General features: G+C 40.5%; 1 protein-coding gene across 6 annotated transcripts in view; it reads left to right on the top strand.

Annotated features, from left to right (window-relative positions):
* Window positions 1-12,845, top strand: part of ano3 (anoctamin 3) — a 36,949-nt gene that overhangs the window by 19,037 nt on the left and 5,067 nt on the right. For 4 of the 6 annotated variants that reach the window (XM_085778880.1, XM_085778878.1, XM_085778883.1 and 1 more), the window contains exons 7-21: window positions 402-536; window positions 1,176-1,282; window positions 5,181-5,236; window positions 5,333-5,454; window positions 6,897-7,031; window positions 7,177-7,273; window positions 7,956-8,016; window positions 10,026-10,108; window positions 10,296-10,436; window positions 10,856-11,020; window positions 11,233-11,269; window positions 11,395-11,506; window positions 11,792-11,849; window positions 12,171-12,268; window positions 12,541-12,695. In XM_085778880.1, coding sequence (XP_085635006.1) covers window positions 402-536; window positions 1,176-1,282; window positions 5,181-5,236; window positions 5,333-5,454; window positions 6,897-7,031; window positions 7,177-7,273; window positions 7,956-8,016; window positions 10,026-10,108; window positions 10,296-10,436; window positions 10,856-11,020; window positions 11,233-11,269; window positions 11,395-11,506; window positions 11,792-11,849; window positions 12,171-12,268; window positions 12,541-12,695 — 1,562 coding nt within the window. The remainder of the gene's footprint in view (window positions 1-401; window positions 537-1,175; window positions 1,283-5,180; window positions 5,237-5,332; window positions 5,455-6,896; window positions 7,032-7,176; window positions 7,274-7,955; window positions 8,017-10,025; window positions 10,109-10,295; window positions 10,437-10,855; window positions 11,021-11,232; window positions 11,270-11,394; window positions 11,507-11,791; window positions 11,850-12,170; window positions 12,269-12,540; window positions 12,696-12,845) is intronic. The other 2 variants (XM_085778879.1, XM_085778884.1) reach the window with 1 other exon arrangement.

Genomic DNA, 12,845 nt, shown 5'->3' with positions numbered 1-12,845 from the left:
GTAAAAAATGTGCTTGTATGAGTTCATTACTGTCATGAATATATCTGGTCACACATACCAAACATGTACATCATTTCTGTACAGGCAGGCTCTTGTTTCTGTTTAATGAGTTAATTTGGCATAAAACTAGGAACTTATTGCATGTCTGGTCTACATACAGTACAGTATCATGTCTGTAATGTGTAAAACTAGAATTATCTTTTGAGTTTGATTCAGCAATCTGTTATCCAGGATCTCTGACTCCCTGCTTGAATGAGTCATAAGCAAAGTGAAAATAGAAAATGGTTGTGATTGTGTGTGTAAACATGTCAGGAGGAGGTGGTGCGAGCCTGCAAGGTTGTCTGAGCCATTAATGCTGTTCAGTATTGTTCAGTACTGTTTAATACTGTTTCCCTGCTCAGCAGATTTCACATGAGATGTCGTCAGTTAAAAAGCTGGCTTCCTAGAAATCCCATGAAGCTTGACAAAGAGGCCCTGCCCGACCTGGAGGAAACCGACTGCTACACAGCCCCCTTCAGCAGAGCACGCATGCATCAGTAAGTAGGACATGTGCATGTTCTGGCGTACATGCACGTCACCATACAAACTCACACTCATGATCAAAGTGTCACATAATAGCAGTGTCTGTATCAGTAGTGTTAGTCTGAAATTTATCCTGCTCCGTGGCCCCAGTTTCTCTCTGATCCTTCACATCCAGTCATGTCCTGAGCCCTCGATGTTGAATTTGGAAACCAGGAGATGAAATTTGCATCATGAAGTCTTGTACATCTGAAAGCTCAGAGCATATGAACTCAGAAGCCAGAACAAGTTGGCCATGAATAAGACATTGAAATACAGCAGCAGATGTCCATGAATTGATTTGATTTCACATCCATTCCTCCCTGTTTTTATTTTTTATATTTTTTATCTTCCGAGCATTTGTTTGATGAAAGGCATCCTCTAATCTCATTTGGCGGTGAATCATTTCCACTTTTTCTTTTGCTTGTCAGCTTAAACGTTTTTTGGGTGGAATTAATGATGTTGCAATAAACAAAAACTTTACAGCACATATTGAGCTTTAATGGGCATGCCGTCGTTGATGGCTCAGCCTTCATTACGGATTTTGACTGGATGATATAGATGCACTCTTACGTGATGAATATCTACAGGAGTGCATATTGTTATTTTCCTCCCAGCTTCACTATCAACAACAGAGGGACCTTCTTCTCCAATTCCACCAGGAGCAGAATAGTCCATCATGTCTTGCAGCGCACCAAGTACGAGGACGGAAAGTCAAAGATGGGTAAGATGCTGCATTTGTTTCTTTCTCCTCTGGCTTGTCACATACTGAACTGTGTTTGAAGCATCCCATGCTCAGTTATTTATAATCGCCACTGAGCTAAGGGACCAAGATTAATATCTTGTCCAGATGCACACAATAGGAAGGCATCATCCAGTGTGCAGCTAACCAAACAACTCCAGGCTGTAACTGAACCCACTGGGAAACAGGCTCAATAGGAATCACCCACAGGGAGAAAACCTCCAAGTCAACAATCTACCTATCAAATAAAACCACTGACTCTAATATTATAGCCAGTGAGAAGAATACAATTTCATAAAATGTGTATGATGGAGTGATATAACATATTTGATTTTGTTGATTTTGATATAGTATCTGCAGTGAGTATGACATGTATCTAGCAATGACAGTTAAAACATAGCTTCAAGATCTGTGGCACTATTTTTGTTTTATTTTATGTAGGACCAAATAACTTCTGACAGACAGAAAATGGTTTTTACATTGATTTGATTACTGGAAACATTCAGCAACAGCTTTTCACATGAATACACGTTGTGAATGATCCTTCAGGAATTGTAGTTGTTCAGTACAAATTTCTATCCAATCCAGTGAGAAATAAGTGACTGGTGAAATTATTAAATTTAGCTCAGAGGGCCACAATTTATACATTTATAACTAATAATTGGAGTGAAGTCACTTAGAAGTTTTTACATTCATTTCTTTAGAGAGAATCCATCACATGAACTGGTAAATGTTTTAATCCTGGCTGAGTTAGGAGCCACATGTTAATTTGTGGTGTTATTGTTTCTAATAAAACCATCAGGAGCCTCAGACTTTGCTGGTAATTTGACTTGAGAGTGTGGTAGTGGAGGGAATTATGCTTTTGTTTGCTGTTTTGCTGTGGGATGATTAAAATGTGGGCTGCTGCTGAGCTGCTGCTCTTGTCCCACTTGTGGCTGATCCCTCCTCTCCTTCTGGCTGTTTGTTATTTTAGTAGCGGCAGTTGCGAAGCTGTCCGTCGACTCCCACTCCACTGTCTTGTCTGACTGCTGCCGACATGTTTCACTGATTAAAGTTTGGCCTTGAGGGGCTGGAAACAGATTTAACTTTAATATTTTAATGCTGGTGACCTCTCTAGTTTTCAATAAATAAGATCATCTCTGTCACAACAGTGGAAAATCCTTCTTAAATCTGCCCTTCCCGCTCCTGCTCTCACTATCTACAGTTTCGGCCAGGGGAGGACAATACGAATGATCGCACTATTGCGCTATTAGAATAACATTTCATTCATTTCCCACGGCCATGTTGGACACTATTCGGTCAGTTTGAACAATATGATACAACCTGCATCAATGATGGGATGGATACCGAGTGCTTATGGTTCAGCAGAAACGCAAAAGGTTGTTTTGAAGTGCTTGCAGCTATTTGAAAACTAATCTGAGTGTTTTAAGCCTCTAATGAAGCTCAGCGAAAGTTCAGACTATCTCTCTGAGCATGCTCAGTCACCAACTAATTTTCCCGCTACACTTTTACTCTCATCACTTTATTTCATCCAATCAATCTGCCACCTTCTCTCTTTCACCTATCAGTCATTAGCTGTCAAATTTGTGCTTTCTCTCTCTGTTCTCATCCAGCTGTCATTTCAGCTGAGAGATCTCATTCATCCATGTGTAGGAGTTTGTATGTTGTTTGGGGGAATGACATGTAAAGGGCCGTCCTCTGCATATGGGGCGCCTGCTCTTCCCACTGTGCCACACGGCGCCCCGACTTAAATTGATCATGATGATATAAACAGAAAAAAATTAACCACATGCATTCAAAAGCTTTTGCACTTAGAGACTAGAATTAATAATCATCAGTGTATCTGAAGAAAATGGATGAATTGATGTTTTGATGGTTTCATGATTTAGTTAGAATTTGTTTACTACCTAAAATCCTGAGTTACATTTTACAATTACATTAAGAGAAACACAGAATGTTTTTGCATTTATCATTTAATATGTCCGTTCATACTCCAATACCACATCCACCACCACATCATCTATGTTTCTCCCTTTATATCCATTGGTATCCCAAATAATTACTGACCCATTCCCAGACTGTGTTGTGGTTAAAAGTATTTGAATCCCCTGTTAATGAACAACATATTACAATACATTATCAGTGAATGTTAAAGCAGAAGTAAGTGGTCCGGTCGTTTTCGCTAATGCTGCGTTCCAGGCAGGCTTTTGAAATCGTAAATTACAGCTTCAAGTCACAACTTACGACTTTGTAGCGTTCCAGGCAATCCACTCGTGTTTTTCCGACCTGTTTTACCGGTGAAAGTCACTATAACGGCCACTCGTAACTTCCGACCGGTGAACTCGTACCAGATCGAACTGGTACGACTTCACGGTCGGAAAAATACGAGTTTCCTTGAACGCACCATAACAGTCCTCGTCCCTACGTCGCCACATTCACGGCGTCCCTTGGCTGCACACAGCCCTGCATGCCGTTCTCTCTCCTCATTGGATAAAAACTGTAGGATACGATAAATGTTTTCTCCTCGGCTCAGAGCAGAGCAGAGGGACTGACAGACCCGTGTTTCAGACCAAACACTCTATGTAAGTGATTGCTGTCGGAAGATATAACTATTTAAGACTTATATTAACACAAATATATCACTTACTTCTGCTTTAAGAAGTGAAGAAGTAAGATTATACCATAGCTTTTTAAATACTATCACATCACTTTTTTAACAGCATTTGACTTTGTAGAAATCACCACTCAAAGCCTAGACCCGGCTAATTTTCCATTTAAAATAAAATGTATAAATATACACAATAAAATTCACTTCGTCCTTTAAAACATTAATCTCCCCTGGTGAACATTCGTCTGATAGTTGCAACACATTTTCATGACTCACACACGTGTATTAAAAACACAGAGGTGAATTACTCTCTCACATAAGACAAATCAATACTTTCAGAAGCAGTGGTGCAAATTAGTGATGAAGTGTGAGTTTACTGTGGCAGCACATTTGAACTGCAGGCTGTATAGTTATAGGCTCTGCTCCATAAATCTTGAAATTGTAATTTAAAATCACCACCTTACCTCAGGGTAACTTGTATCGGTGAAATATTGTATGATTCAGTCAGTGAAGCTTCATCTCACAGGTGGTAATCTCCTCCGAGCTTTGTTGAAATGTCTTCTCTCACTGACTTGTACACCGGTTCACAGCACTGTCAGCAACATTACACAGTCATCATCAACAAATAGTTTGCACAGTTGCAGCTGAGTTAATCTGTGAATCTGTGAGCTCAGTAGCTGTTATATTTTCATCCAGAAAACATACAGCGAGCAGATATCAGAGATCTCAGAGACATCAGAGTCTCAGCAAGTTGCAAAGGGATAAATAAATGGTAGAAATGAGAACTGGGTCAAGTGTTGATTATTATTAAATTAGATTATTATTATACTTTGGTTAAATATTATTTATGCTACTACATAGCTTTACATTATTGTTTTTGTTTACATGGTTATCAAGTATATGATAAGCCTAACAGCTGTTTCCTAAAGTCTGACTGGACGTTATAGATGGGTGTCAGATGCAAGCTTCACATCCATTGATCTGTGTACTAAGCCGATCTACTTCCCCGGGTCTAAGCGCCAACGTTTATTTTGTGCACAACAATAATAATCTTTTATTCTTATTAGTCTGTCCTGATTGAAATGTGCTTGTGCAGCTTGCCTGTTGCATAATGGAGTAAATTGTTGTGCCTGTGGAAGAGCAGATTTAAATGGATCGCTCACTGGACCCCTCTCTCTATTATGCCTGGTGCTGAATTTTTTATGTGGTGTCTTTGTGCTGTTCTAGCTGTTATCTGTACATCCTATGACATATGCTTTATTATTTATGTAGGTATCAACCGGCTCTTGGGCAACAACACATATGAGGCTGCATTTCCTCCTCATGAGGTAAGACAGCTTTTGTTTTTACAGAAGAGATTCACAGATGGTCAAACTGTGAAGTTCCTCCTGTAATGTTGTTTCCCGTCCTCTTCGTCTCATCAGGGTGGATACAAGAGCAGACATCCTATCAAGACACACGGTGCCCAGAATCACAGGCACCTTCTATATGAGCGCTGGGCTCGCTGGGGCATCTGGTACAAATACCAGCCTCTGGACCTCATCAGGTAATGAGCTTTGAGGCAGATGACACAGCGCCATGAGCTGCGTTTGGTCATTTATCTGAGCTCCGGTGCCCTGGGTTACGAAACTCATCTTGTCTCTGATCATATTGATGTGTGGTTCAAATAGAACAGAAGTAACCCAGTTATTTGTCTTGTTGCGTAATTATTAAGTTATACCAGTTTCTGATGACCGGGCTTGTTTATCACTCTCTCCTACATCACAGTATGTCTGATATGTTTAAACAGATGGAGCTGTTGTGACAGCTGAGGATGAACTCACTTCAATCTTTTCCATCTTACATCTTACGCCAAGTGAAGAAGTAAAGTAAAAAGAAATAGTTTGACATTTTGGGAAATACATTCACTCTCTTGCCTAAATTTAGATAAGAAGATGAATACGACCATCATGTGTTGGAAAGAGAGCTGCATCTTATGGGCAATAAGCTTATAGTATGGAGACTGGAAGCGGGTGGATGCAGTTGCATCGCATAGCCTAAGTGGATTTTATGTTTCTGGCTATGTCAGGATTAAACAACTGAGACATGTGTAAATTGGAAAGTTGTAGAGGTGCTAGTGGACACATTTGTTTTACTTTGGACAGACTTAGACTTTACTCATGCTTGAAGACTAGCTTTATGCTAAGATAAGCAATTTTCCTTAAGCTAAAACTCAGCTCTGAAAGCACAGAAATGGGAGCAGCAACAATCTCCTCATTTAACTCTCACAAGAAAGCAAGTCAGCCTGTTTCTCAAAAACGATGAAGGTGTTTGTAATTAAAACTCATACTCTGGTACAGATGTATCTATTTCTGTCACTGCGTGGAGATGATGTTGCAAATAAACAGGCAGAACTGTGTCATGGCATTATTGGATTTGTGTTATCACATATGTTTTTGCATCAATCTGATGATGTACTGTACTATGTTAGAACTTTCTGGTATTTAATTAACTGTATTTGACAAAAACAAACGTTCCCATCCAGCTGTTTTGTGTGGAAATGATCACTCACTTGAGTTGTTTGGGAAATGTACTCTCGCATCAACATATGGTAATCATTATATTTACATACTATATATTATGATTTTTTTTTTAAAGTTTATTCCATAGAAACTTACAGCATATGAGGAGAAAAAAGAACCATCCAAGGGATATTGACACATGTAAATACACTGGGGGAAGTTGTGTCGGCACTGGGCTGCTTTTCTGGAGTATTTCTGAAATACTGTAAGTGTCTTGCGGAAGGGCACCTTAACATCTGCGGTTTGGGAAACAGATACAGTTATTGATTAACGTCCACGGCTGTTGAGTGACTTTTCCACCCAGGTGCCTCCCTGCCCACTGGGCCACCACCACAACTATCACACAACAGTACACTATCCACAACCACAACTGTGCCTTAAATGAACACAGCCAGGTTATTCGTAATTTTCTCTGTCTCTTTTCCAGGCGCTACTTTGGTGAGAAAATCGGCCTTTATTTTGCGTGGCTGGGCTGGTACACCGGCATGTTGATCCCTGCTGCCCTGGTTGGCGTTTTTGTCTTCCTCTACGGTCTCTTCACTATGGACTCCAGCCAAGTCAGGTCAGTTCAGATCAGTTCAGTTCACACAACCCACAAAACCATCTTGGATGCTCTTCATACTCTGTTGCCATAGAGTCCACACGTGTAAATCAATTTAAAACATGTATAGTTTTGACTTTCTGTCTTTCTTTCATTGTCTCACCAGCAAAGAGATATGTGAAGCCAACACTACCATCATGTGTCCCATGTGTGAGGACACCTGTGACCCGTGGACGCTGAGTGACAGTTGTGTCTACGCAAAGGTCAGTGCAGTTCTCACCTTCATCACACTCATTTTGGCAGGTTAGAGTTTACAACTGTTTTAAGTTTAAAGTTAGCTCCTCCTGACCCCATAAAGAAGAGAGTTGTCAAGTTGCCACTCAAATTTAAGTGTATGTTGATTTCATTTTCACGTCGAAGGAACTGAAAATTATTTGAAACAATGATGTGTTTGTTAATCTGAGATTCAGGTTCCATTGAAGCTAAATTTTAAACAAAAATCAGTTTTATGGGTTATGTTTGACATCTTTGGAAATACTATGTCCTTATTATCCAGACTTAAATGAGAAGATCAACACCCCTCTCTTATATGTCTCTTTTATATGATGTGACAACCAGCAGCTTGTTAACATAGCTTAGCTAGGGCAGACTGCTGGTTGTCACCTCACATTTACCAGACAGACATGTGAATGGTATCACTCATTTGAGTCTCTTGAGGAGAGCAATTATATTGTTTTCTAAAATGTCAACTATTCCTTTAACAAATGTCAATGTAAATTCCTAACTCAAGGATAATAAAGTGTATATTGTCACAAAGCCACAAAGCCTTGACATTGAGACTGTCAATATATCAAGGACACTGTTTATGTTTCATGGGTAAATCTCTGATTTCAGGAAGCCCTCCTCTTCTTTTCACAGCAGACCCTCATGTGCTTGTGTTTCTAGGTGACCCATCTGTTTGACAATGGCGGCACCGTGTTCTTTGCCATCTTCATGGCTATCTGGGGTAGGTGGAGTCTGTTTTTGTTTGTCCACTCTCCCCATTTGGAGAACTCTTGTATTACAACTGTGTGCTCTCGGCTTGATAGAAACCCTGCTGGAATACAATCTATTTATACAATAGTGTTAGTGCTCATACTTTCACTCTCCACTCAACTCCTCCAAACACATTAAGCTTTTCGACAGAGAATTCAATATATAAAAACTCTGTAGTGCAAATACAGGACATCATCTCCGTGTTATACAGTATATTTGTCTGACAATGAATCACGGTCAGGTTTCTCTGACTGCTCTTACACTTGCAGTGCTGTTCTGATGTAATTAGTCAGATAATTAAACATTTCTCCAGAGGGAGATGGTATCATTTGGCTGTCAGGGATGTGGAATTGCACCGCGATAGCCATATATTGCAGCAATGGTGCTCAGCTATAATATCTTTGTAATGTAGAGTGTGAGTGTTGCTGTGCATCATCTGGCTCAGATCCATTTATCTGCCATTGTGGTAAATAATCACCTGGGCTCAGAGGAAACACTTGGCACATTGTGTTCTGTGTTTGGGCTAAATAAAGGCCAAGGGGAGGCGGAGAGCCGAGGGAGGTCAGGCCAGCCTGACTGACTGAGGTCTGTTGCTCTGAATCCTGCATGAAAAGGCTTTTGGCAATGTGGACCAAAGTAGCAGCAGTGCACTGCTGAGTGAGTGCACTCCAGGTCTAGTGTCTGAGCGAGTATGTGCAAGATAGAAATGAAAAATTGGTTAGCCCAAGGGTCCAAATGTAAGCATCTGAATAGTCTGCTTCTCTCTTTCTTTTAACAAAAGTGGGTCAAGTTATATTAAACTTCAACATTTTTAACAGTGGTTAAAGTGGCTCCGACTGAGGATTCTTGTTCTGGTGCTTTTTAAGGACGCAATCCCTCTGTGTCTCTTTATCATCTGAGTTTTGTGTTGCTATAAACGTACAAACAAAAACATCAAGGCCTGCTAGTAAGGATTATTTTCTTAATCTTTCACTCAAAAAAGCCCCCCCCAAAAAAATACCCATCACAATTGCTAAAAGCCTATGTCGGGTCACAGGACTTCTTGTTGTCTCAAAATTTGAAAAAAATAAAATAAATATTATTCAGTTTACTGTGAAATGTGGTAAAGAAAAGCAGCCAAATCTTGTAACAGCAGCTTTACCTTGGACGTGTTGACGTGTTGATTAATTGACTAATTGATTATTCCCCTAGGCTTGACTTATGCTGCTGTAATATGTTCAGATGTCATGGTCTTATTCGTCATAATGGACAAATGAGAGCTGTGTGAAAGCTGCACAGCATTCATCAAATCCTCATGTCAGGTTTCATTAGAAGTCCGTCCCTCTGCTACAGTTTTACACGTGTATTTTACAGTATGTGTTTCTAATGAAAACTGACTAATGAGCTGAATCAGTACTACAGTGTTACAGTGAACTGTCCATCATAGATCACGCATGACTGCGCTCCACTTTTCCACTGTCTCCCAACTCCATTTGTGCCTGTCTTTTGTACTAATGACAATTCTTCCACATTTACTCTGAAAAGTGCATGGCAGGAAGCTTTTATGAAACCCTTGTTTTCTGGTGTCATGAATCAGTGATGCACCTGTATACATGAAAAATCTCAACAGAAAAGATTATGTGCATAATGTCTGCAGACAATAGAGTCCTCCAGACTGAGCTCTACCCACAGAGACTTAACATTTGAAAGTCTTTCGAGATCGAATGGATCTCGACTGACAAAGATGTGATTTGGGGGTGAATCACTGAGCGAGTAAAGCCCATTTTCTGGTGCCACTTTTTCTTAAATTCACCGCAAAGCGAAGCTGTGTGTGAACTAATGGCCGCAATCATTTAGCATAATGGGCCATGCACGTCACTGCAGCCTGTGTTTCGCAGCGTCTCCATAGGGAATTGCCCACATGATTATCAATCTTACTGTGTGTCACATATCAAACGTAACCAATAATACTCCTGATAATAATCCTGATCCCCTCTGCAGCCACAGTATTCCTGGAGTTCTGGAAAAGGAGGCGGGCAGAGCTGACTTATGACTGGGATCTCATTGATTGGGAGGAGGAAGAGGTATGTCAGCAATATCCTCAAATAGATCAGATATCGTTTGATGATCTGGTGATTGCACCATGTGTTCGCACCGTACTTTCATCTTCTAAATTTATACTTACATGACACTAAAAGAGGAATTATTGCTGCACTGTGGAGACACAGCTACAGTTCAATAGTTCATGCTGTGATATGTGTTGCTAATCAGGAGGAGCTGAGGCCCCAGTTCGAGGCCAAATACTCCAGGATGGAGAGAGTCAACCCCATCTCTGGCAAGCCTGAGCCTTTCCAGCCCTTCTCAGACAAACTCAGTCGGCTCATGGTGTCTGTGTCCGGAATATTCTTCATGGTAAATCCTTTGATCTTTGAATAATCTGCCCTTTTGGGATTCAGGTTTAAAATGAGCTCACCGATATACAGTGTGCGCCTTTGGAGCAGTGGGATGTGCATGTAGTGGTGTAACATCTCCCCCTGCTGGACAAAGAGTGTATTTAGAGGAAATGTTGGATTTAGTCTTTCTAATGGCCTCATTGTGGATGTTTACCGTTTCCAAATGAATGATGATTTTTGTGTTTATCTGAATAGTTTTTTATTGTTTATTGTAGTTTTTTTTTCTTTTTTGTGCACAATTCTTCATGAAAAGATAAAACAAAACCTCCTCATCCCAAACAGAAACAGAAAAGTGTTCTTCTGTCTCAAAGGAGAAAAAAAAACCCTCATTCCTCATCCACTCTTCTCTGTTTCCCTCTCTCCATCGTCTCTGCTCAGATTTCCCTCGTTCTGACAGCCGTGTTCGCTGTGGTGGTTTTCCGTCTCATTGTGATGGAGAAGTTTGCTTCCTTCAACTGGAAGTTTGTGAAGAAGAACTGGCAGTTTGCCACCTCTGGCACCGGAGTCTGCATCAACTTTATGATCATCATGTCTCTCAACGTGGTGGGTGTCTGGACAAGCATCATCTGGCACATTTAAATGTTTCATCAAACATTTATTTACAACTTTGTTCCAGGAGCTGTGATATTCACAGCCTGAAAGATTTTGTTTTTGTTTTTCGTAGTTGGTTTGCTTTGTTCGGTATTTCCCTCTGTTTCTCATTTCTCCCTCGACCCTTTTCCTGTTTATGCTAATAAGTACTATTATCTCGTCAGGTGTATGAAAAGGTAGCCTATCTGCTGACTAATTTAGGTGAGCATTGTCCACATGCTGCAAGCATTTACACCTCAATTATCTCTCACTTCCCAGATGGTGGAATATCACTTATTTTCTCCCCATGTCCACTCCACAACTCCCTCTGTTTCCTCCCGCTGTAGAGCACCCACGGACTGAGTCTGAGTGGGAGAACAGCTTTGCTCTCAAGATGTTCCTGTTCCAGTTTGTAAATTTGAACAGCTCCACATTTTACATCGCTTTCTTTCTTGGAAGGTAGGCTGGCTGCCATTAGACCCTACAGTTCCTGTTTACAGTGAATATAATGAGTGACTGTGCAAAGATGTTTTCTTTCAAACTCCCATGTCATGACTCCTGCCAAGTCTCCCTCCCCTTTCCCCTCCTCACTGTATGGTTACAAAATACTGCACTGGCTAGAAATGGGACTAAGCTGTGGTTTATCAAACATAATGGCAGCTTTAAGTGTCTTTTTTTCCCCCTCCTCTTCTTTTTTCTCTGATTTAATTTTGCAGCTAATGTTGCCAATCTCACTCTGTTCAGGTTTGCTGGCAGGCCTGGAAAATACAATAAACTCTTTAATCGATGGAGGCTGGAGGAGGTGAGTGCAATTAGGCGTCACCCTAAGTGGGTGATTATTCCAGCAATGACTGGGCTGATTATTGCCTTGTGTTTCAGGATATATTTAGAGTTTTCAAGTAATTCATCTTTTTAATGATCCATCTGTATGTTACTATGTGAACAATTAATCTCCCCCATGATTACTGAGATTTTCGATTCAAATGATCCAAAAAAAAAAAAGAAGAAAGAAAAAAACTGAACCGGATGAAGTGTGTCCCAGGATTCACCCGCAGCTTTGAATTATCAGGCATGAAATATGGATGTCACAGTTTTTTATTTATTTATTTGTTTATTTTCTTAGTGTCACCCTAGCGGTTGTTTGATTGATCTGTGCCTGCAAATGGGAGTCATCATGTTCTTCAAACAGATCTGGAATAACTTCATGGAGCTCGGTTATCCGTAAGTAGTATGTTATTATGATCATGTGCCTTACAAATGTCATATTTAATCCTGTTTAATGCTGCAGATTCACGTGATTGGCATTTTACACACCTTATGTAATGTCTGTAGTTTTTGTCCTTGAGGCCATTAACATATGAAAAGGCTTTTCTCCTGCGGAAACACATCAAATCCTCTTGTGCGAGGTTTAGTGAAAGGGCTCCTGCAGCACTCGATACATTGTCAGAAATAATTGCTTTGAGTTGACAGTTCGCTACTTGCCATGTTCTCAGTCTGCTGCAGAACTGGTGGTCTCGTAGGAAGATAAAGAAAGGAGGTGGGATAGGGCAGAACATGGAGAACAAAGCCCAGCTTCCACAGTGGGACAAAGACTGGACTCTGCAGCCGATGAACGCTCATGGACTGGTGGATGAGTACCTTGAAATGGGTAAAACATTTCAGTCCTTTGAAGTGTTAGATTTGACTTTGTCTGGAGATGGAAGGAATTCATGCAAATTGTGGCCATTAGTCAATATTTAACGCTGCTTTTGCCAGTGTTGAGACAGATATCCTGTGAAGCTCATCCAAACGCTTCTTT

This window comes from Trachurus japonicus, chromosome 6 (assembly GCF_045865225.1).
Source record: "Trachurus japonicus isolate A0001 chromosome 6, Traja_1.0".
Taxonomy (NCBI): Eukaryota; Metazoa; Chordata; class Actinopteri; order Carangiformes; family Carangidae; genus Trachurus; species Trachurus japonicus.
Note: the sequence above shows the minus strand (reverse complement) of the source record. Positions and strands in the feature narration are given on the sequence as shown.